The 22,500-nt window shown below is 38.5% G+C and overlaps 1 protein-coding gene across 9 annotated transcripts in view; it reads left to right on the forward strand.

Moving 5' to 3' along the window:
- The window catches only part of LOC144958990 (uncharacterized), a 196,130-nt gene that overhangs the window by 105,554 nt on the left and 68,076 nt on the right, over positions 1 to 22,500 (forward strand). For all 9 annotated transcript variants that reach the window (XM_078891299.1, XM_078891294.1, XM_078891297.1 and 6 more), the window contains 2 exons: positions 11,114 to 11,267; positions 13,036 to 13,221. In XM_078891299.1, the coding sequence (XP_078747425.1) occupies positions 11,114 to 11,267; positions 13,036 to 13,221 (340 nt within the window). The remainder of the gene's footprint in view (positions 1 to 11,113; positions 11,268 to 13,035; positions 13,222 to 22,500) is intronic.

A 22,500-nucleotide genomic window follows, 5' to 3' on the forward strand; every position in this document is an offset into this window, starting at 1 on the left:
TGACGTGCAGAAACAGACGATAGTAATTACACTAATTGTTACCCTTTGGACAAGGCGTCAGTCAAACCTAAAATACACAGCTACCCGATTGCTACTGGGTGAATAAGGAGCGGTTCCTGTGCGTATGTAGCCTTCTTCAGAGACTTGATCAGATGACCATCGGCATATAATTCAATAAAATATGATGTGCTATAAGTTAAGTTGAAATTTTATATAGCGCAATACCCACTAAACATGCTAAAAGCGCTTTGGGTCCCTGACCAACAGCAACACGTAACATGTAGGACGAGACATTTTTTGGGGGGTGGGGGAGGGGGTTGATTTTTTTTTGATTTTTTTTTGGGGGGGGGGGGGGTCTTTTTTTTTGTTACTTTGGGGGGGTGGGGGGGGGGAGGCGTTGTTTTTTTTTTTTTTTTTTTTTTTTTTTAAATTTTATTTTATTTCTTCTGTTTTTTGTTTTTTTGCTCTGTCGTAAAAAAAACCTCTGACAATTGATATTAACGACGGAAAGAACAAATAAATGTTGCAATTATTCTGACGTCGTTTATTTCTACGGTGTTATCTGGTTATCGATCGATTTCACACACGATACAATATCGATATTTTGTTAAAGAACTGACACATAAATGTTAGTCGTTAGTTAGCGATATCCTATTTATTATTTCGTTTGATCTTTCCAAACCCATGTCGATCACCCTGGGTTAATTGAAAATAGAGCTGCTTTAACTCACTCATTCCTAGAGATTTTTGCTACTTTTCAAAATTGGAAAAAATGTATTAAAAATCAGCATGTACATGGATAGTTTTATTCAACAACCATTAACATGTAAAAACCAAAAACACTAGCTTTGATACAACGCCTATAATTTTGTCGCAGAAAAATGTAATAAATAGGCATGGGGTAAAAGTAACCCGGGTAAACTACGGATATAGTCGGGGTTAGGGTTGATTGGGTTAAACTAGAAAAGAAAAATTGTAAAAGTCAACAATGGGGATGACTGAAAGTATAGCTTGCAATTTTGACTTCGTTAGTAAAACATTTGTCAGGCAACTAAATTGGATTCAGTAGTCTGATGTCACGCCGCCCGGTAACGGCGGCCATCTTGGTTCTAAACAAAGAAAATCATTACTTTTTATTCTTCATGCTGGCTAGAACTTTTCATTTGTCTTGTGATCTGAATGTGTAAAAGTCAAAACATGATCAAATTTATGTTTTTTTCCCCTTTGGATACGCTTTTATGCTCGCCGGACAAATATTTCATACGGCGTCCGCCATTGTTCCGATAGTTTAGAGCCAGTGTTACTAAGAAACCATGCGTCATTAGGAAGGAAGTGACGTTACGACTGTTGAAGAGTATTATCCTTGAGAAGTCGATTCAATCTGCACCAGGCAGTTTGTTGAATCCCGAGTCGAATCGTAGCCATCGTAAACTTCTGGATAGTTCGAAGTTGACGTCACTTAGGTTTTTGTTTTGGTTTTTGCCATCTGTGTTTATGAATGATTCTCACTAAACTGTATTAACTTGACTATAAACGTTTATGGTTACACACAGGTTTGTGTGTTGGTCCGTTATACTTCTGGATGGCAATGTTATGAGTTTCTTAGCCAAAAGCGCATACTATCTCTAGCCTGATACTGACTAACAAATGACATCAAAAGACAAGTCTTTGGTTACGAAAGAAAACAAATCGTGAATTGTATTCAATAGTTCAACCAATGGAATCATTTCGTTCCTTGAACACTCGTTAACGAAAACTCACTAGAAGCTGCACAAAGCTAAAACAAAAATGACGTCAAAATATAATAACCCCTCGTGGTTTCTAGCATGGCCTTCGTAAAGTTATAGCCTGATACTGACCAAAAAATGACGTCAAAATACCAGTCTTTTGCCAAAAAAGAAAAAAAATCGTGAGTTGTATTCAATAGTTCAACCAATGAAATAACTTGTTTCCATGAGCACTACTAACGATAACTCACTAGGTGGTGCAAAAACCAAATAATGACGTCAAACTGCCAGTCCTTTTGGATTTCAGTATCAGGCTATAACATAACGATGGCTACGGTCCGACACTGACCAACAAATGACGTCATAAGACAAGCCTTGGCCACAAAAGAAAACAAATCGTGAGTTGTATTCAATAGTTCAACCAATGGGACCACTTGTTTCAATGAGCACTACTAACGACAACTCACTAGGCGGTGCAAAAATCAAATAATGACGTCAAAATGCCAGTCTTTTTGGGTTTCAGTGTCAGGCTATAACATAACGATGGCTACGGTCAGAATCGATTCCTGTGCTGTATTTGCCCAGCCCCAACAAGTTACCCTGCTGTTTTCCCACGTTGTGGTGTAGTTATGTAGTTGTTAAATAAATTCCTTGTCGTTGTTAAAACCAGTCAGTCAATCAGCCTCCTATTTACACAATGTTATGTGTCATCTCTGTATTGTCAAACAATGGGGGGTCGAGATAGCTCAATTGTTAGGGCGCTTGCCAAACTCGCTCTAAGATATACTATAGTCCGAAACCACGTCGACTTTATTTACTCTCTTTATTGTTTTGTTTTGTATAACTGCCCACTCACCCAGCAGAAATCGGGCAGCTGGTTTTATTAGCGGATCGGTAGGGACAATACTCAGCGACTGTCTAATGTATCCTATCCAAAGGGTAGCAAGCAATATATATATATATATATATATATACATTCCACAACAATATCATACACACACATGTACACACCACACACAACACACCTACACACACACACAGACACACACACACACTCATAATATAAGCAATGGGAGCACACCACAACAATGTCACTGCACATCCTCTAATCACCACTACGCAACGGAAGGAAGGACAAGCACCTCGTATGGAATACAATTTTTTTCTTCGGACATTATGCCGACTAAGGACGTGGAAGAAAGTCACAAAAACGAACGTCTCGGCCATATAATGTGAGTGACAATTTATATATATATATATATATATATATATATATATATATATATATATATATATATATATATATATATCCGTTGAACGTTGCAATAACCTAATATATTCTTTATCCATGGAGTGTGTTACTGGAAAAGAATACATTTTACTGTCATCTCGCTGTCGACTATCTAGAACAAATTTTTTTAAAACGTTCTTTGTTATTGTTTTCAGGCCATCAGCCGAGTGATTCTCACCAAAATGTATCAATCGAACTATAAACGTTTAAGGTTACACAGTTGAGACGATTTAATGCTTATAATATTCTTTAGAACAGCAAGCCATGGACGTAACAACCCTGCTGGGATCGAACCTCGGACCTATTAGTTGAGACAATCTAATGCTTATATTATTATTTGTTCAAGCATTGCGCCAAGGACGTAACAACCCTGCTGGGATCGAACCTCGGACCTATTAGTTGAGACAATCTAATGCTTATAATATTATTCGTTCAAGCATTGCGCCAAGGACGTAACATCCCTGCTGGGATCGAACCTCAGACCTGATGGTTGAGACGATTTGATGTTTATAACATTCTTTATAACAAGGCAGCGTTATAACAATGCGCCAATGACGTAACAACCCTCCTTGGATCGAAGCTCAGACCTGACAATTGAAACGATTTAATGCTTATAATATTCTTTATAACAGTGCACCAAGGACGTATCACAACCCCGCTGACCTCCGATAAGATTTACACCTACTTTGTTATGATAAGATGTACACACAAATTCCATCTGGTCATGACAGCGTACAGGACAAATTATCTCCCCTTTGTCTTGACCCTGCCAAGCCCGACCAATCGCCTATTCTGTAGTCTGTTGACGGGCCCTGAACAAAAGGCACTGCTTACCTCCCCTACTGATTGTTTTCATAAACATAAGAAGAGAAAAAAAATATTATAATAACAAACGTTACGATCCTCGTGTCATCTGACCTGGCACTAAATCTCATGACCTATTTTTAGATCAACTCGTGCCGCCATACCACAAAAAAAAAAGTTAGCTGTTATATAGCGCAATATCCACTAAACGTGCTCAAGTCTTGTGTACGGATACGTATAACCGGCTGGCAGATTTTGCGAGTATTTTATCTAAACGCATAGCATCAGTGTTAAAATCGGGTGTTCCTCCCCTTAAACGAACGTGGGTATAATAGAAAACAGAAGTTCTCTTGTCAGAAATGTTGTGAATTGTGCGCCGAGGAGACGCGTGAAAAATCTCGCAATCCAAAGCCTGAATGAACGGACGGCGAACTTCTGGAATAAGTGACGCGTGAGAATACGCGCGGCGACTTCAAAGGCGATTATTGGGCATGGGATGTCCATTCAGACGTGTCGTCTGGGAATGAGAATAGGAAATGGAAATGGAAAGTGATTTGATAGAATAATTATGGAAATGTTGCTGCTCGAAGCTCGAAGAAATAAGTAACGAAGTGAAATTGAATATAAGCTTCAATGAAATATACGAAAACATATAGATAAAATGCGCTTGGCCAAGGAGTTCACAACATTGCCATCCGGAAGTATAGATAAAATGCGCTTGGCCAAGGAGTTCACAACATTGCCATCCGGAAGTATAGATAAAATGCGCTTGGCCAAGGAGTTCACAACATTGCCATCCGGAAGTATAGATAAAATGCGCTTGGCCAAGGAGTTCACAACATTGCCATCCGGAAGTATAACGGACCAACACACAAAACTCTGTGTAACCATGAACTTTTATAGTCTGGTTAATACAGTTTAGTGAGAACAACTCACAAACGGGGATGGCATAAAACAACAACAAAGGCATGTGTATGTGTGACGTCATCTTCGTTCTATCTATAAAATGGACGTTTCGGGTTTCCCCTTTATCAACAAACAGGATGAATGAAACACTACAGATGAATGAGATAATGTGGTAGTGGCGTTCATTGAACGGGTGGGGGGGGGGGGGGGGGGGGTCAGAGAAAATATCGACTGCACCCGGAGTCGTCTCTGTGTCGGTCCCTTTTGCTTGTGAAGCGAGTGCTCTACCAACTGAGCTATCGGGAACCCCCTTATCACGACATAGTTAATAGCTTTTTTGTGTGGAGATGGGTCTCATTCAAAGTGAGAAAGAAAGAAATCAAAATAAGTGGACCTTTTAACTCCAGTAATGGTCACTATTATTGAAAAGGGCATGAATGAATGAAGAATTGGAGAATGTGAATAGCATGTTTATTGGAGAAAAAAAAAACCCATCCATATCTCAACAAGTATGTATAAGCGTGGGAACTCAGAGAGGGCTGGACGACCAAGCGACATATGCCCGTTAGGGTTAGGATAGGTAGAGTACCTATCGGAACAGATCAAATAATTAGAGGTAGAATGAGGTCCTTGACCTCCAACGGTATGCGGAGAGGTCACTGTCATGTTGCTGGGCGGCTATGTGGTCTAGTGGTATAACACTCGCTTTCGGATCGGAAGGTCCTGGGTTCGAGCCTCGCGCTCGGCGCATGGTTGAGTCCGTGAAAAAGCTCTTTACTCACATTCTCTCACCGTACTCAGGTGTAAAATGAGTACCTGCCGAACAGCGGTGTCCTTGTCCGAAAAATTGCAATATCGCCTAACATGCGACATGTCACGTCCTACATATTAAATGTTGCTGTTGACCAGGGACCCATTGTAAAGCGCTTTGGGCACATTTAGTGGATATTGCGCTATATAAAGCTCGAATTTTTTTCTCTCTTAGAATATATTATGTTTCCTTTTCCACCTAGCTTTCTGTGTTTGTGTTAGAATGGAATTTTTTGGTTTTGTCCCGGCCCTGGCTGGAGTACTTGGCTGAGTGAGTGGGAAACAGTCAACTGTACTGTATAGATAGTTCGAAGATGACGTCACTCAGGTCTTAGTTATTGTTTTTTGCCATCCGCATTTATGAGTAATGCTCACAGAACTGTATTAATCTGACTATAAACGTTCATCGATACACACAGTTTTGTGTGTTGGTCTGTTATACTTCCGGATGACAATGTTATGAGCGTCTTAGCCAAGCGCATACTATCTATAGTATTTGTTTTGGGAGATGATATTATTTTCCTTTTAAATTATATCTAATATATTTAGTTGTATAGTTCTTCGTTTTGAATATATTAATTTGTAAGCATTTCAGTTTACTCTTTCTTGTGGGATCCAGTGCTTCTGTCTGGATGAGACTTTTAGGTGATCTCAAACTAAGTTCATTGATAGTGATAGTTCGCTCTTGGAATCTGATTCTGTTCCCTATTTGAACCGGGATCGACATCCAAAATGCTTCTACTTTTGCATAATCTTCCTTTTTACAGACGCTGAAATCACCTAAACGTGTTGCAAACACGTAAAACCCTTTAGTCCCCCCCCCCTCCCCCTCCCCCTCCCCCTCCTTTTCCAAAAAATACGAGTGCGGGTCTTCTGATGTGGCCTCGCAGGGTTAGGACGTAGCCATCGTTAACTTATAAACTGACACTGACCAAAAAATGACGTCAAAAGTCGGTTCATTTGCTACAAAAGAAAACAAACAAATCGTGAGTTGTATTCTATAGTTCAACCAATGAAATAACTTGTTTCCATGAGCTCTACTAACGACAACTCACTAGACGGTGCAACAACCAAATAATGACGTCAAAATACCAGTCTTTTTGGGTTTCAGTGTCAGGCTATAACTTTACGATGGCTACGGCCTGACACTGACCAAAATATTGCGTCAAAAGACGAGTCTTTGGCCACAAAAGAAAGCAAATCGTGAGTTGTATTTCCCGAAGATTTACAAAAAGGATTGATTTGTACTCATTTATGACAAGAACTTTTGATCAAAATTAAGCTTCTAACTAAACATGGCAATATCTCAGTTCAAACGTTTTCACCATCCGACTGATTATGTCATTCTGGGTGGGGTTCCTTACCTCGCATAGTGGGCAGGGAGGCACTTACTGTGTCTTCTATCCTCCTCTGTCTTTTTCTTGGAATGAGATTACTTGTTTTTTTCCAGGCCCTGTGAGTTGTATAGTTAGAACTCATTTTTGATAAAAAATAGACCTTCTAACTCAACTTGGCAATATCTCAGTTCAAACCTTGTCACCATCCGACTGATTACGTCATTCACTGTCACAATTTACTGAGAACGAATCATCAGTGGCTGTCTAAAAACAATAACAAAGAGCTGAGTGATGTCAATTTCGTTCCCCCTGTACAGTAACTGTATACTCGTCCAAATGACCAGTGAAAAGCCTTATATAATATCGTTAAGTGTCCCCGGGGTGAATATAGGTTGGATTGTCTTATAATATATAATACAGTAATAATATACGTTCATGGACCAATCTACTGTACTCTTGAAAAACACATATTTAAAAATTTGGCCAGAAAACTCGTCCTTCAAATATCGATCGATTTAAATGACTGTCATCTTGGCAAAAACTCTCAAACTCGGGACTTCGGCGAAGTCCCGGGTTTGAGAGTTTTTGCCAAGATGAGAGTCATTTAAATCGATCGATATTTGAAGGACGAGTTTTCTGGCCAAATTTTTAAATATGTGTTTTTTTTTTTCCAGCGTACGACACCAATACTGATGATTGTCATAACACTGTCATTATATAATCCTATTATCCATCCTTTAGGCCTTTAGTCTCCAATGTTACAATGCATTAGCAGATGGGGAAGGTGTCATGGCCATAGTTACCTTTAGTACATGCCGATCAGCCGAATCGGTCAGCCCTGTAGTTTTTGCGGCTATATTATGGTCGGATAGAAGGGTCCTGAGTTCGAGCCTCGCGCTCGGCGCATAGTTGAGTCCTTGGCTGTAAAAAGGCTCTTCACTCCCAATCTCTCACCGTACTCAGGTTCAAAATGAGTACCAGGCCGTTAACAGCGTTGTCTTTTTTCCGGAAAATTGTATTAATATCGTCTAACAGGCGTTATGTCCCGTCCTACATGTTAAATGTTGCTGTTGACCAGGGACCTCTTGTAAAGCGCTTTGAGCACATTTAGTGGATATTGCTCTATATAAAGGTAAATTTTTGAGTGTTTATCAAAATCATTTCCTTTATATTGTTTTTACACTGGTTTTGATGATTGGTTCTTACTAAATTATATATCAAATCGAACATAACATAGCATACGCTTGGATAAGCAATTCACCTAATTGCCATCCGGACTCACGCATGGGCTAACGAGTTTGTGTGTGATTCAGACATCCAAAAAATCCAAGCATTATGACCCGGAAGGTTTCATATTCGAGCTCTGCTTCAGGCACGTTCGCTTTGTTCATTATTATTATTATTATTATTATTATTATTATTATTATTATTATTATTATTATTATTATTATTATTATTATTATTATTATTATTATTATTATTATTATTATTATTATTATTATTATTATTATTATTATTATTATTATTATTATTATTTTTGTTAGACAGTTTCACGTCACAGTTTATTCTGTTACCGATACATTTTACCATTTATAGGATTGTCTATGAATATGTAAATTTAATAATTTATGCGTCACGGTGTCCATTAGGTGATTAGATAAATATTAACAAACTGAAAGGACACTCACTCAATCCAGCTAGAAGGCATGTTTGGAAGGAGGGCTATGCGTGGCCTTCGTAAAGTTATGGCCTGACACTGATCAAAAAATGACGTCAAAATGCCAGTCTTTGGCCACAAAAGAAAACAAATCGTGAGTTGTATTCAATAGTTCAACCAATGAAATAACTTGTTTCCATGAGCTCTACTAACGACAACTCACTAGGCGGTGCAAAAATCAAATAATGACGTAAAAGTGCCAGTCCTTTTGGATTTCGGTATCAGGCTATAGATAGAATGCGCTTGGCCAAGGAGTTCACAACATTGCCATCCGGAAGTATAACGGACCAACACACATGTGTAACCATGAACTTTTATAGTCTGGTTAATACAGTTTAGTGAGAACAACTCACAAACGCGGATGGCAAAAACAATAACAAAGGCCTGAATGACGTCATCTGCATACTATCTATAGATAGTATGCGCCTGGCGAAGAAGCTCATTACATTGCCATCCGGAAATATAACGGACCAACACACAAAACTGGATGTATCCATGAACGTTTGTAGTTTTTATTTCTATTCTGAGGGGAGGGGGGGGGGGGGGATGGTATTTTGCTTTAAACTCCAGTTGGAGCCCATAATATTATTTCTTGGGCCCAAAAAACCCCCTGGTTTTCTCACAAAAGTTGTATAGCCGCATCCAACCTATTCCTCATTATTCTCTCTCTCTCTCTCTCTCTCTCTCTCTCTCTCTCTCTCTCTCTCTCTCTCTCTCTCTCTCTCTCTCTTTCTCTCTAGTTTGCCGTCGCCTCTCTCCTTTTGTATGCTATTTTTATTTACTTTGTATCGTCAATATGCATATGTGTATATGTGTGTTTCTTAATATTATCTGCCGACGACACACCTTCTACTATTATTATTATTATTATTACACACTCATTAAGGTGTTCTCAACGCCCACCATTACACACTCACTCACCCTTTGATGTCAAGTAGATAATATCTTGTACTCACTGAGTGTTTTGGGCTATGAATAGCCATTGTCACCTTGTTGTTGAAAGAGGTGTGATGCTGTGTATATACGTACGCCACAACGACATATTATAAAAATATTACACACAAACACAGCTGTCGTGCGCACCCACTTAAGTTTGTACCTCTCTCTCTCTCTCTCTCTCCCTCTCTCTCTCTCTCTCTCTCTCTATCTATCTATCTATCTATCTATCTATCTATCTATCTATCTATCTATCTATCTATCTATCTATCTGTTCCCCCCCTCTCTCTCTTTCACTCTCTCTCTCTCTCTTTCTCTCTATCTATCTATCTATCTATCTATCTATCTATCTATCTATCTAAATTCCTCTCTCTCTCTCTCTCTCTCTTTCACTCTATCTATCTATCTATCTATCTATCTATCTATCTATCTATCTATCTATCTATCTATCTATCTATCTGTCTCCCCCTCTCCTCTCTCTCTCTCTCTCTATCTATCTATCTATCTATCTATCTATCTATCTATCTATCTGTCCCCCATCTCTCTCTTTCACTCTCTCTTTCTCTCTCTCTCTATCTATCTATCTAAATTCCTCTCTCTCTCTCTTTCTCTCTCTATCTCTCTCTCTTTCACTCTCTCTCTTTCTCTCTCTCTATCTATCTATCTATCTATCTATCTATCTGTCCCCCCTCTCTCTCTTTCACTCTCTCTCTCTCTCTATCTATCTATCTAAATTCCTCTCTCTCTCTCTCTTTCTCTCTCTATCTCTCTCTCTTTCACTCTCTCTCTTTCTCTCTCTCTATCTATCTATCTATCTATCTATCTATCTATCTATCTATCTATCTATCTATCTATCTATCTATCTATCTATCTATCTAAATTCCTCTCTCTCTCTCTCTTTCACTCTCTCTCTCTTTCTCTCTTTCTATCTATCTATCTATCTATCTATCTATCTATCTATCTATCTATCTATCTATCTATCTATCTCTCCTCTCTCTCTCTCTCTCTCTCTCTCTCACACACACACACACGCGTGCGCACTCTTTACCTCCTCCCCCTTGTCTGTATTTATTTCTCTCCCCAGTCCCCACGTCTCTCTCCCTCTTTCGTCTCTCCCTTTTCACTACCCACCTCTCTCTCTCTTTCACTCTTTATGGTTCTCTCTCTCTCTCCCACACACACACACACACATTCTCTCTCTCTCTCTCTCTCTCTCTCTCTCTCTCTCTCCATAATATTCACTTGTGTTTTTCAAATTTCCCCATAAAACATGACACCAACACCACTGACCATCCTTTGCCCATCTTGTTATCTACATCTATGGATAATTCCCATAATCATCATCAAGTGCCAGGCCTGTTGCAGACATCGGCCATCATGTCCCTCCAACCATATCTGTCCTGAGATCTTCTCAATAGCTCGATTCCTGTTCCTCCTCCACCATCCATCCGTTCAGATTGTCAATGTAATCTATCCTCTGTCTCCCTCTTCTTTTCTTCACAGCAACTTTACCCGTAAGTACAATCTTTTCAATTCCCATAATATTCACAAGTATTTTTTCCTATCGCCCCATGCATCCATCCAGCAATCCAAGGAAATATCCACGAGCGTCGATCCCTCGTCTGGTGTCTGTGTCCTCACTGTCCAAGAAACCTTCACTGACCACATTGGAACCTACAGCTGTCTGGCCAGTAACTCGGCAGGGAGCGTTACCACCTCGGCCAGACTTTCTATAGCAAGTGAGTAATATATAGATAGTTCGAAGATGACGTCACTCAGGTCTTTATTATTGTTTTTTGCCATCCGCGTTTATGAGTAATTCTCACTAACCTGTATTAACCAGACTATAAACGTTCATGATTACACACAGTTTTGTGTGTTGGCCAGTTATACTTCCGGATGGCAATGTTGTGAACTTCTTAGCCAAGCGCATACTATCTATATGTTGCTGCTCGAAACTCGAAGAAATAAATAACAATGTGAAATTGATTGTTAGCTTCAATTGAATAAACGAAAACAGATAATGAATGTGGACGTTTCGGGTTTCCCCTTTATTAACAAAACAGGATTAATGACACACTACAGCCGAATGACATAGTAGTATGTGATAATGGCGTTGTTAAGGTGGTCAGTGTCAGGCCACACGAATTTGTTGATACGCTTCATCTGGCGGGTAGAAAAGGTGTGTATTTTACCCAAACGCATGGCATCAAGAAATATTAAGATAATTATTTGAAAGCTTAGACACACGAAGCTGTGGTTTGTTCCGATGTCTGTAAATTGAGATGTCGATGTCTGTAAATTGATATGTCAATGTCTGCAAATTGAGATGTCGATGTCTGTAAATTGAGATGTCAATGTCTGTAAATTGAGATGTCGATGTCTGTAAATTGAGATGTCGATGTCTGTAAATTGAGATGTTTTACGTATTAACATTGTTTGCATTCCTTGAAATATGACACTGGTATGAAGCAGGCAAAGTACATTGGGGGGGGGGGGGGGGGGGGGGGGGGGTCGAACACGATTTGACAGGGCGGTCGCTTATAAATTTGACTACTACTACTACTACTACTACTACTACTACTACTACTACTACTACTACTACTACTACTACTACTACTACTACTACTACTACTACTACTACTACTACTACTACTACTACTACTACTACTACTACTACTACTACTACCATTACCACTACTACTACTACTACTACTACTACTACTACTACTACTACTACTACTACTACTACTACTACTACTACTACAGTTGCTTTGAACGCGTTGAATAAAAATGTTATTCAACGATTGCAGAATATTTTCACACATTTTATTGGTGTGAAATAAGGTGTAAATGACAGCTGATTGGTAATTATAAATAATCATTTGGTGCGCATGAATACAAATCCAACGTTTTTAGTTTTGGGTCAAATTGTCATTCAAGCAGAAGGAGAAAGATACAAATTATGGTGAATAGAAGTACTAATACTATACCATTTGGTTACAAAATATCTAATAATCTTACTGGGAGGGGTGGAATAAACTCGTTATATTTTTATCGGGCGCTATAAAAATAACTCGTTTATAGGGAATGAGATTAGCGGAAGAGTAGCGTCCCTTGATTGGACGTCACCTTACAGAGAGAACGCCAATTTGGTTTTGAAGTGTCTCAAGCCGCTTTCACCGGAAGCGAGGACGAGAGACGCATGTGCACAACCAACATGACGTTCTCTCTCTAATAACTTGGAAAAGGCTCTTTACTCACATTCTCTCACCGTACTCAGGTGTAAAATTTAGTACCTGGCCGTTAACAGCGTTGTCTCTGTTCGAAAAAAAAATTGTAATATCGCCTAACAGGCGTCATGTACCGTTCTAAATGTTAAATGTTGCCGTTGGCCAGGGACCCATTGTAAAGCGCTCTGAGAACTTTTAGTGGATATTGCGCTATATAAAAGTTCATTTTAAAAATATAAAAGCTAATTTCCATTCTTCCTGTCTCTGTTTCCAGCATCCAAAAAGTCAGAGGGACTCGCTATAGAAGGACCCGTGTCTCTTCCCCCTAGAGCTGTGTCCTTGACCCCGAAGGTCGTCACCTTGTCTAGAAATTCGACCTTGACATTGACCTTGAACTTTGTGGGCGAGCCAACTCCGACAGTAGCTTGGAAACAAGGAGAACAGGAATTAGTTAATGGTGGTAAGTGGACGCTTCTCTCTCTCTCTCTCTCTCTCTCTCTCTCTCTCTCTCTATGTCTCTCTCTCTGTCTCTCTCTCTATCTATTTCTCCCTATGTCTCTCTCTCTGTCTCTCTCTCTCTCTCCCTATGTCTCTCTCTCTGTCTCTCTCTCTCTCTCTGTGTCTCTCTCTCTCGCTCTCTCTCTCTATCTCTCTATCTATCTATCTCTCTCTCTTTCCCTATCTCTCTCTCTCTCTCTTCCTCCCTATCTCTCTCTCTCTCTCTTCCTCCCTATCTCTCTCTCTCTCTCTCTCTCTCTCTTCCTCCCTATCTCTCTCTCCCTCCCTCTTTCCACCGACGATATTCAGTGCCTTTCGTGGTAATGGTCATAAGATCTGGTAGCTTCGGTCGTACAATTCTTCTTCCCCCTAATCGATGGATAACTTAATAAAAAACCGGTCCAGTCTCTCTTTGTCCTTGTATCTTAGTGCGGCTATGTGGTCTTGTGGTATGACACTCTCTTTCGGATCGGAAGGTCCTGGGTTCGAGCTTCGCTCGGCGCATAGTTGAGTCCTTGGAAAACGCTCATTACTCACATTCTCTCACCGTACTCAGGTGTAAAATGAGTAGCTGGCCGGTAACAGCGTTGTGTCTGTCCGAAAAAAAATGTAATATCGCCTAATAGGCGTCATGTCTCGTCCCACATGTTACGTGTTGCTGTTGGCCAGGGACACCTTGTAAAGCGCATTGAGCACGTTTAGTGGATATTGCGCTATATAAAAGGCTCACATCTTTTTGTATAATAAATTCAGAAAAAAAAACAAACAAACATTATCACACAAGCACATTGATATGCAGGTATGTCATTCATGTAATTAAATTACATAAAATATTTAACTCGACTCAACGTGCAACACACGCACGGTCATTCACACACATTATATGTGTATGGGCACTCGCGAGCACGCTCACGCTCTAAGGAAGAGTGGAGAGATGGATATGTATGTATATCCCCTTATATATATATATATATATATATATATATATATATATATATATATATATATATATATATATATTATATATAGCGAGAGAGAGAGGGAGAGAGAGAGAGAGAGAGAGAGAGGCAGAGAGTGAAGGAGAGAGAGAGAGAGAGAGAGAGAGAGAGAGGTAGAGAGAGATAGATAGAGAGAGAGAGAGAGAGAGTTATACACCTGTTCGAGTCACTGATTTATTCATTACATAATAGTCACACCTTTATTATCTAGTACATATCAATTTGACGTGTGTAATAAATCATGTGACACGAGATCGGAGCACACGCGTGTCAAATCAAAGCTACACACTTCTCGTCGTGTGTTTATTTACTTTGTCGCATTGATTGATCTTTTATATAGCGCAATATCCACTAAATTTGCCAAAGCGCTTTACAAGGGGTCTCTGGCCAACAGCAACATTTAACATGTAGGACGGGACATGACATGACTCTCGTTAGGCGATATTACAATTTTTTTTCGGACAGAGACAACGCTGTTAACGGCCAGGTACCCATTTTACACCTGAGTACGGTGGGAGAATGTGAGGAAAGAGCCTTCTCCAAGGACTCAATTATGCGCCGAGCGAGGTTCGAACCCAGGACCTTCCGATCCGAAAGCGAGTGTCATGCCACTAGACCACATAACCGCACATAGTCGTTTTCTCTTTGCTTCCGACTTATAGATAGAATGCGGTTGGCCAAGGAGTTCACAACATTGCCATCCGGAAGTATAACGGACCAACACACAAAACTGTGTGTATCCATGAACGTTTATAGTCAGGTTAATACAGTTCAGTGAGCATTACTCATAAACGCGGATGGCAAAATACAATAACAAAGACATGAGACACGTCATCTTCGAACTATCTATAAAACGAATATGTTGATACTTCTGTTGGTTTTCTTAATGGTGCTATGCGCCTAGTAATTTAAAAAAAAAAAAATAGAACCCCCCCCCCCCCCCCCACAGATAACAAAAAAAAAAAAAAAAAAAACCCCAACAAAACAAAAGAACAAAACAACACCAACTCATTTTATTACTATCCGCAAATCGGATTGAACGTATCATACGACGCACAATACAATGCGTTACCGTAAACGTTTATAATCTGATCGTTGAGATAGATAGAACGAAGTTGACGTCACTCAGGCCTTTGTTATCGTTTTTTTGCCATTCCATGTTTATGAGTAATTTTCATAAATATGTGATAGCGAGACAAAAACGTTCAAGGTCACACATAGTTTTGTGTGGTGGTTCGTTATACTCCCGGCTGGCAATGTTGTGACTTTCTAAGCTAAACGCACATTGTCCTTATATCTAAGGGACACAACCTAGGACATCTTATATCTATAGATAGTATGCAGATGACGTCACTCAGGCCTTTGTTATTGTTTTTGCCATCCGTGTTTGTGAGTTGTTCTCCCTAAACTGTATTAACCAGACTATAAAAGTTCATGGTTACACAGAGTTTGTGTGTTGGTCCGTTATACTTCCGGATGGCAATGTTGTGAACTCTTTGGCCAAGCGCATTCTATCTATAGATAGAACGAAGTTGACGTCACTCAGGCCTTTGTTATCGTTTTTTGCCATTCCATGTTTATGAGTAATTTTCATAAATCTGTGTTAGCGAGACAAAAACGTTCAAGGTCACACATAGTTTTGTGTGGTGGTTCGTGATACTCCCGGCTGGCAATGTTGTGACTTTCTAAGCTAAACGCACATTGTCCTTATATCTAAGGAACACAACCTAGGACATCTAATATCTATAGATAGTATGCAGATGACGTCACTCAGGCCTTTGTTATTGTTTTTGCCATCCGCGTTTGTGAGTTGTTCTCACTAAACTGTATTAACCAGACTATAAAAGTTCATGGTTACACAGAGTTTGTGTGTTGGTCCGTTATACTTCCGGATGGCATTGTTGTGAACTCCTTGGCCAAGCGCATTCTATCTATAGCCTGATACTGAAATCCAAAAGGACTGGCAGTTTGACGTCATTATTTGGATTTTGCACCGCCTAGTGAGTTGTCGTTAGTAGAGCTCATGGAAACAAGTTATTTCATTGGTTGAACTATTGAATACAACTCACGATTTGTTTTCTTTTGTGGCAAAAGACTGGCATAAAGACTGGCATTTTGACGTAATTTTTTGGTCAGTGTCAGGCCATAACTTTACGAAGGCCACGCTTTTACTCCATACCCATTTATTACATTTTTCTGTGACAAATCATAGGCGTGGTATCAAAGCTAATGTTTTTGCATGTTAATGCTAGTTGAATAAAACTATATATATCTATGTATGCTCATTTTTAATTCATTTAAAAAAATTAAATATAAAAAATTAATTCATTTTTACCAATTTTGAAAAGTATCACAATCTCTAGGAATGAGTGAGTTAATAATTTTGTCATGGATGACTGGATGTCAAAAAGTAAAAATCGTCTTTGTAGAATGTAATGTTATTGCGGGCATCATTATAATGGTTGTCATAATGTGATGATGAACTGATATGAATTAGGTGGATGGAACGATATATTATAATCTTTATATATATTGATGCTTTACCTATTGGATTCAATAGTCTGATGTCACGTCCGCCCAGCAACGAGCGTGTGTGTATGTGTGTGTGTGTGTGTGTGTGTGTGTGCGTGTGTGTGTGTGTTAGTGGTGATAATAGCTGGATTTTTTTTTTTTGGAGAAATGCCATATAGATAGTATGCGCTTGGCTAAGAAGCTCACAACATTGCCATCCGGAAGTATAACGAACCAACACACAAAACTGTGTGTATCCATGTATTTTTATAGTCTGGTTAATACTGTTTAGTGAGAACAACTCACAAATGCGGATGGAAAAAAAAACAATAACAAAAGCTTGAGTGACGTCATCTTCGTTCTATCTATTGGATTCAATAGTCTGATGTCACGTCCGCCCAGCAACGAGCGTGTGTGTGTATGCATGTGTGTGTGTGTGTGTGTGTGTGTGTGTGTGTGTGTATGTTTTAGTGGTGATATTAAGCTGCTCATATTTTTGGGGGGAAGAAATTCCATATGCAGTCGCCATTTCAATGCCTTGGAAAATATAGATAGTATGCGCTTGGCTAAGAAGCTCACAACATTGCCATCCGGACCAACACACAAAACTATGTGTAACGTTGAACGTTTATAGTCTGGTTAATACAGTTTAGTGAGAATTACTCATAAACGTGGATGGCAAAAAAAAAAAAAAAAAGAAAAAAACAGTAATAAAGACCGGAGTGACGTCAACTTTGATCTATCTATAAAAGTTCATGATTACACATAGTTTTGTATCTTGGTCTGTTTTACTTCCGGATGGCAATGTTATGAGCTTCTTAGTCAAACGCATTCTATCTCTACGCCACAACGCTGAGAGACCAGTCCCCCTGATGTAGATGGCTGTAATATTATTATTTTGAACACTAATCAAGGGAATGAATTCGCGAAACAAACGCATTCTCTCAATATTGGAGAAAAAAAAAAAAAAAAAAAAAAAAAAAAAAAAATTAAAAAAAAAAAAAAAAAAATTAAAAAAAAAAAAAAAAAATGATTTAAAAATTAAAAAAAAATAATTAAAAAAATTAAAACAAAAATAAAAAAAAAAGGAAAAAGAAAGAAAAAGATTTCTTGCATGCGGCCCGTTGATCTCAAACAAACACTTGATATTTCAAAGTAATAAAACACTTGAGTGCGTTTGTGTGGTAAGAATAAAACCACTGGTGCGTATCTGAGCGTATCAAACAACTCGGTTTGAATTCATTTCAAACCTGATATGCGTGTTATGAGCCAGTCTGTTTTTGTTTTGGCAAAACAAACAATATAAAAATAGATTTAAAAGCAACACATTTATTGCCGTATAGATAGTATGCGCTTGGCTAAGAAGCTCACAACATTGCCATCCGGAAGTATAACGGACTAACACATAAAACGGTGTGTATCCATGAACGTTTATAGTCAGATTAATACAGTTCAGTGAGCATTACTCATAAACGCGGATGGCAAAAAACAATAACAAAGACCTGAGTGACGTCATCTTCGCACTATCTATCCACTGAAAAAAAAAAACACCCCCAAAAAAACTTTGTTGAAATTTTGGTCGGAAAACGTGTCTTTCTGATACAAGGAACGAAATTGACGCCACTCAGCTCTTTGTTATTGTTTTTAGCCAACCACTTTTGTGAATAGTTCAGATCAGACCATAAACGTTAAAGGTTACACATAGTTTTTTGTGTATGTACTTTTATATACGGTCGGTAGATGTTGTGAGTTTTTTAATCTGAACACAAAGCATCAAAATCTATCGATTAAATTGACTCTCATCTTGGATAAAAAAAACAAAACAAAACAAAACGAAACCAACAAAAAAAACAAAAAAACAAAAACAAACAAACCATAAAACAAACCCAAACCAAAAAAAAAAAAACAAAAAAAAAACAAAACAAAAGAACAAAACAAATAAAAAACAAAAAAAAAACCATTAAAAAATAACAAAACCAACCAAAAAACAAAACAAAAAAAAAAAAAAAAAAAAAAAAAAAAAAGCAACAACAAAAAACAAAAAACAAAAAAAAACACCAAAAAAAAAAAATAATAAAAATCCAAAACAACAAAACAAACAAAAAAACAACAAAACAATCAAGCAAAAGTTAAAAAAGAAAAAAAATGAATCGCATGCGCACCACAATTTTGGAATTCTTTTTCTTCCGTTAGAAGTGGCTCGAATTTATCAAGTCATCAGTGCTTATAGATAAGTGCATAATTTATTGTGTGAATCTCGTTTGAAGACGTCACAGTCCGATGAAGTTTGACACAGTCATCACTTCATAACACACACACACACACACACACACACACACACACACACATTCAGACACCCACCCACGAATACACACTCACAAACACACTAACTAACACACAATACACTAACACACACAAACACACTTATACATACATTAATTTAATAAGGAATGTTGTTTTTTTTTTTCTTTTTCATTTTATGTCCTTCCGCGCGCCACGACATCATAAGATATCGTCGCCTAGGCATTCCACGAAGGAATATATATAATTCATCAAACAAGATGTCTGATGTCAACAGGAATCACCCATGCATGTTTGTCCAAGTGAACAAATTGGGGGTTAATGACTTTGCCCAAGGAAAATTAAATTGCCTGAAGCGGGGCTCGAACGCGGGAAATTCCGGGTCTCGGTGCAATGCTTTAACCACTCGACCACTTCCCCCCCCCCTCCCCCTCTGGTACTAGTAAATCCAATTGTCACTGAACTGTATTATCCAGACTATAGAAGTTCATTGTTACACCGAGTTTTGTGTGTTGGTCCGTTATACTTCCGGATGGCAATGTTGTGAGCTTCTTAGCCAAGCGCATACTCTTAAAAGGTCAGGGAGTCCGGACAGCTCAGGCAGTAAAACTCCACTCGTGTCTCATGCAAAGGGACCAAGATGGAGCGTAGCCATCGTTATGTTATAGCCTGATATTGAAATTTCATTGGTTGAACTATTGAATACAGCTCACGATTTGTTTTCTTTTGTGGAAAAAGACTGGCATTTTGACGTCATTTTTTGGTCAGTATCAGCGTATCCATCGTTATGTTATAGCCTGATACTGAAATCCAAAAGGACTGGCAGTTTGACGTCACTATTTGGTTTTTGCACCGCCTAGTGAATTGTCGTTAGTCGAGCTCATGGAAACAAGTTATTTCATTGGTTGAACTGTTGAATACAACTCACGATTTGTTTTCTTTTGTGGAAAAAGACTGGCATTTTGACGTCATTTTTTGGTCAGTATCAGGCCATAACTTTACGAAGGCCACGGTTGGAGCCCGGGTGAAGTTCGAGATTTTTTGGGTTTTTTTTTTTTTTTGTCTTCTAATCCTCGTTTCAACCCAGCAGTGATTAGTGAGTGGTAGCTGGGTCTGTTAACGGCCTGGTACTCAATTTACACCTGAGTACGTTGAGAGAATATGAGTAAAGAGCCTTTTCCAAGGACTCAACTATGCGCCGAACTCAGGACCTTCCGAAACCGAAATCGAGTGTCATACCGCTAGACCACATAGCCGCACAAGCTGGCGGATGTTGTGATTATTTTACCAAAGCGCATAGCATTAACAGGCTAGGCTGCAATGAGTCTTCCTGTCGGATGTGTTATTTATATCATTGTATTCATACCGCCGTGTCAATATTATACGATATACAAGTGTATATTTGTATAATTATTGATGTGTTAGCTTTGCAATAATTAGGATATCGATTTGAGATTACCATACCATATATCGATATTGGTACTCGTTTGTTAAATTATGCTATGTTGATATTACGGCTCTAGTGGACCATGTTAATGTACCCATGTATTGTGGAAATATTACTTTTAAATAATCGATTATGATAAAAAGAAACTACAATAAATACGGCCAATTTAAACCGGCTTGCCGCTGTACTCATTAAAAAACACGTATTTTAAAATGTGGCCAGAAAACTCGTCCTTCAAATATCGATCGATTTAAATTACCCTCATCTTGGCAAAAAAAAAAACACAAAAAAACAAAAAAAAAAAACAAACATGATACTTGATTAAAGACCTCGCGAGATCCCAGGTTTGAGAGTTTTTGCCAAGATGAGGGTCGTTTAAATTGATCAATATTTGAAGGACGAGTTTTCAGGCCAAATTTTTATATACGTGTGTTTACAGAAGGCAGGAGTCCACGGGCTAATTCCCCCCCGTATAGTTTAGTATCATAGTTAATTCTGCCTCTACCCCGTCCCTCCATTCATCTCCCTCGTTCAGTCAAATATAATCAGATTAGAATAATAATAATAATGCTGAAAACTTATATAGCGCTATAACTCCGAGACACCAGACTCTAAGCGCTCGAATAATACGAAGACTTACAATGGGTGACAAAAAATAACCTTAATCGATTTTTTTTGTTGTTATCTGATTATCTAGATAAAATCCTAATCTTATCATCTTCTCCATTTATTCTGATGTTTGATTTTTTAAAAATAGTCCAAGCACACCTTTTCGGATTTTTTTAAATAGAATAAATAAATAGAATAAAATTCCCTTTATTCAATTCCAAGGGTAAGAGTTTGTCTTTAGGGTTTATTACAAGGGAATACTATATAATAACCCATGCGTCAGCCGCAGTGCATCGACGCAGAGTGAGCTTGGGTGAGGTGACTTGCTCAATGACACACACAACGAGGCGGGTAGTCGAACTCAGTACCTTTTGGGTTAGAAGCAAAGGCCCCACCGCTGGGCCACGCTGCCCCTCTTACCTGCTGTTCCCAAACTTTTTGTAATATTTTTGATATAGATAGTTCGAAGATGACGTCAATCAAGTCTTTGTTATTGTTTTTGCCATCCACGTTTATGAGTACTTCTCCCTTAACTGTATTAACCAGACTATAAACGTTCATGGATACACACAGTTTTGTGTGTTGGTCCGTTATACTTTCGGCTGGCAATGTTGTGAGCTTCTTAGCCAAGCGCATAGTATCTTGGATTCTTACGTTTTCTCCATCTCGTCCATCCTGACATAATAGTGTTTTGATGTTTTAGGTCACACTTCTAATCCATTTAACGATTATAACAAGAATATATAACAATGTCTTCTTTAAAATCTTGGGTTTGAGATGCTATAGACAAGTTGACGGTTATCTGAACATGTTGATAAAGTTTTGAGTTAAACGTTTTGGGCCAATATTATTGTTTTATTAGTGTATCTATCGTTAGTGTACAGGCAACAGTCCGTTCGTGGACATTGAATTGTTTATTGTTGTTTTATAGATAGTATGCGCTTGGCTAAGAAGCTCATAACATTGCCATCCGGAAGTATAACGGACCAACACACAAAACTGTGTGTATCCATGAACGTTTATAGTCAGGTTAATACAGTTCAGTGAGCATTACTCATAAACGCGAATGGCAAAAAACAATAACAAAGACCTGAATGACGTCATCTTCGAACTATCTATCGTTAGTGTACAGGCAACAGTCCGTTTGTGGACATTGAATTGTTCATAATAAGTGATATTCTCTGACAAAACAGACTTTATTTCATTTTAGACAGAAAATGTTTACTTCAAACATCCATTGATAAAGCCGTGTCGTCGACAATTCTAAAATTATCGAATCTTTTGGGTTATTATTGGAATATTCTTGTTACTTCCGGTAGTTGAATTGAAATTTTGCTGGCCAATTTTTGTTTTGTTTTATAGTGTTTTGCCAGTT

Source organism: Berghia stephanieae, chromosome 13 (genome assembly GCF_034508935.2).
Source record: "Berghia stephanieae isolate SIO BIC M18660-M18661 chromosome 13, UCSD_Bste_1.3, whole genome shotgun sequence".
NCBI lineage: Eukaryota > Metazoa > Mollusca > Gastropoda > Nudibranchia > Aeolidiidae > Berghia > Berghia stephanieae.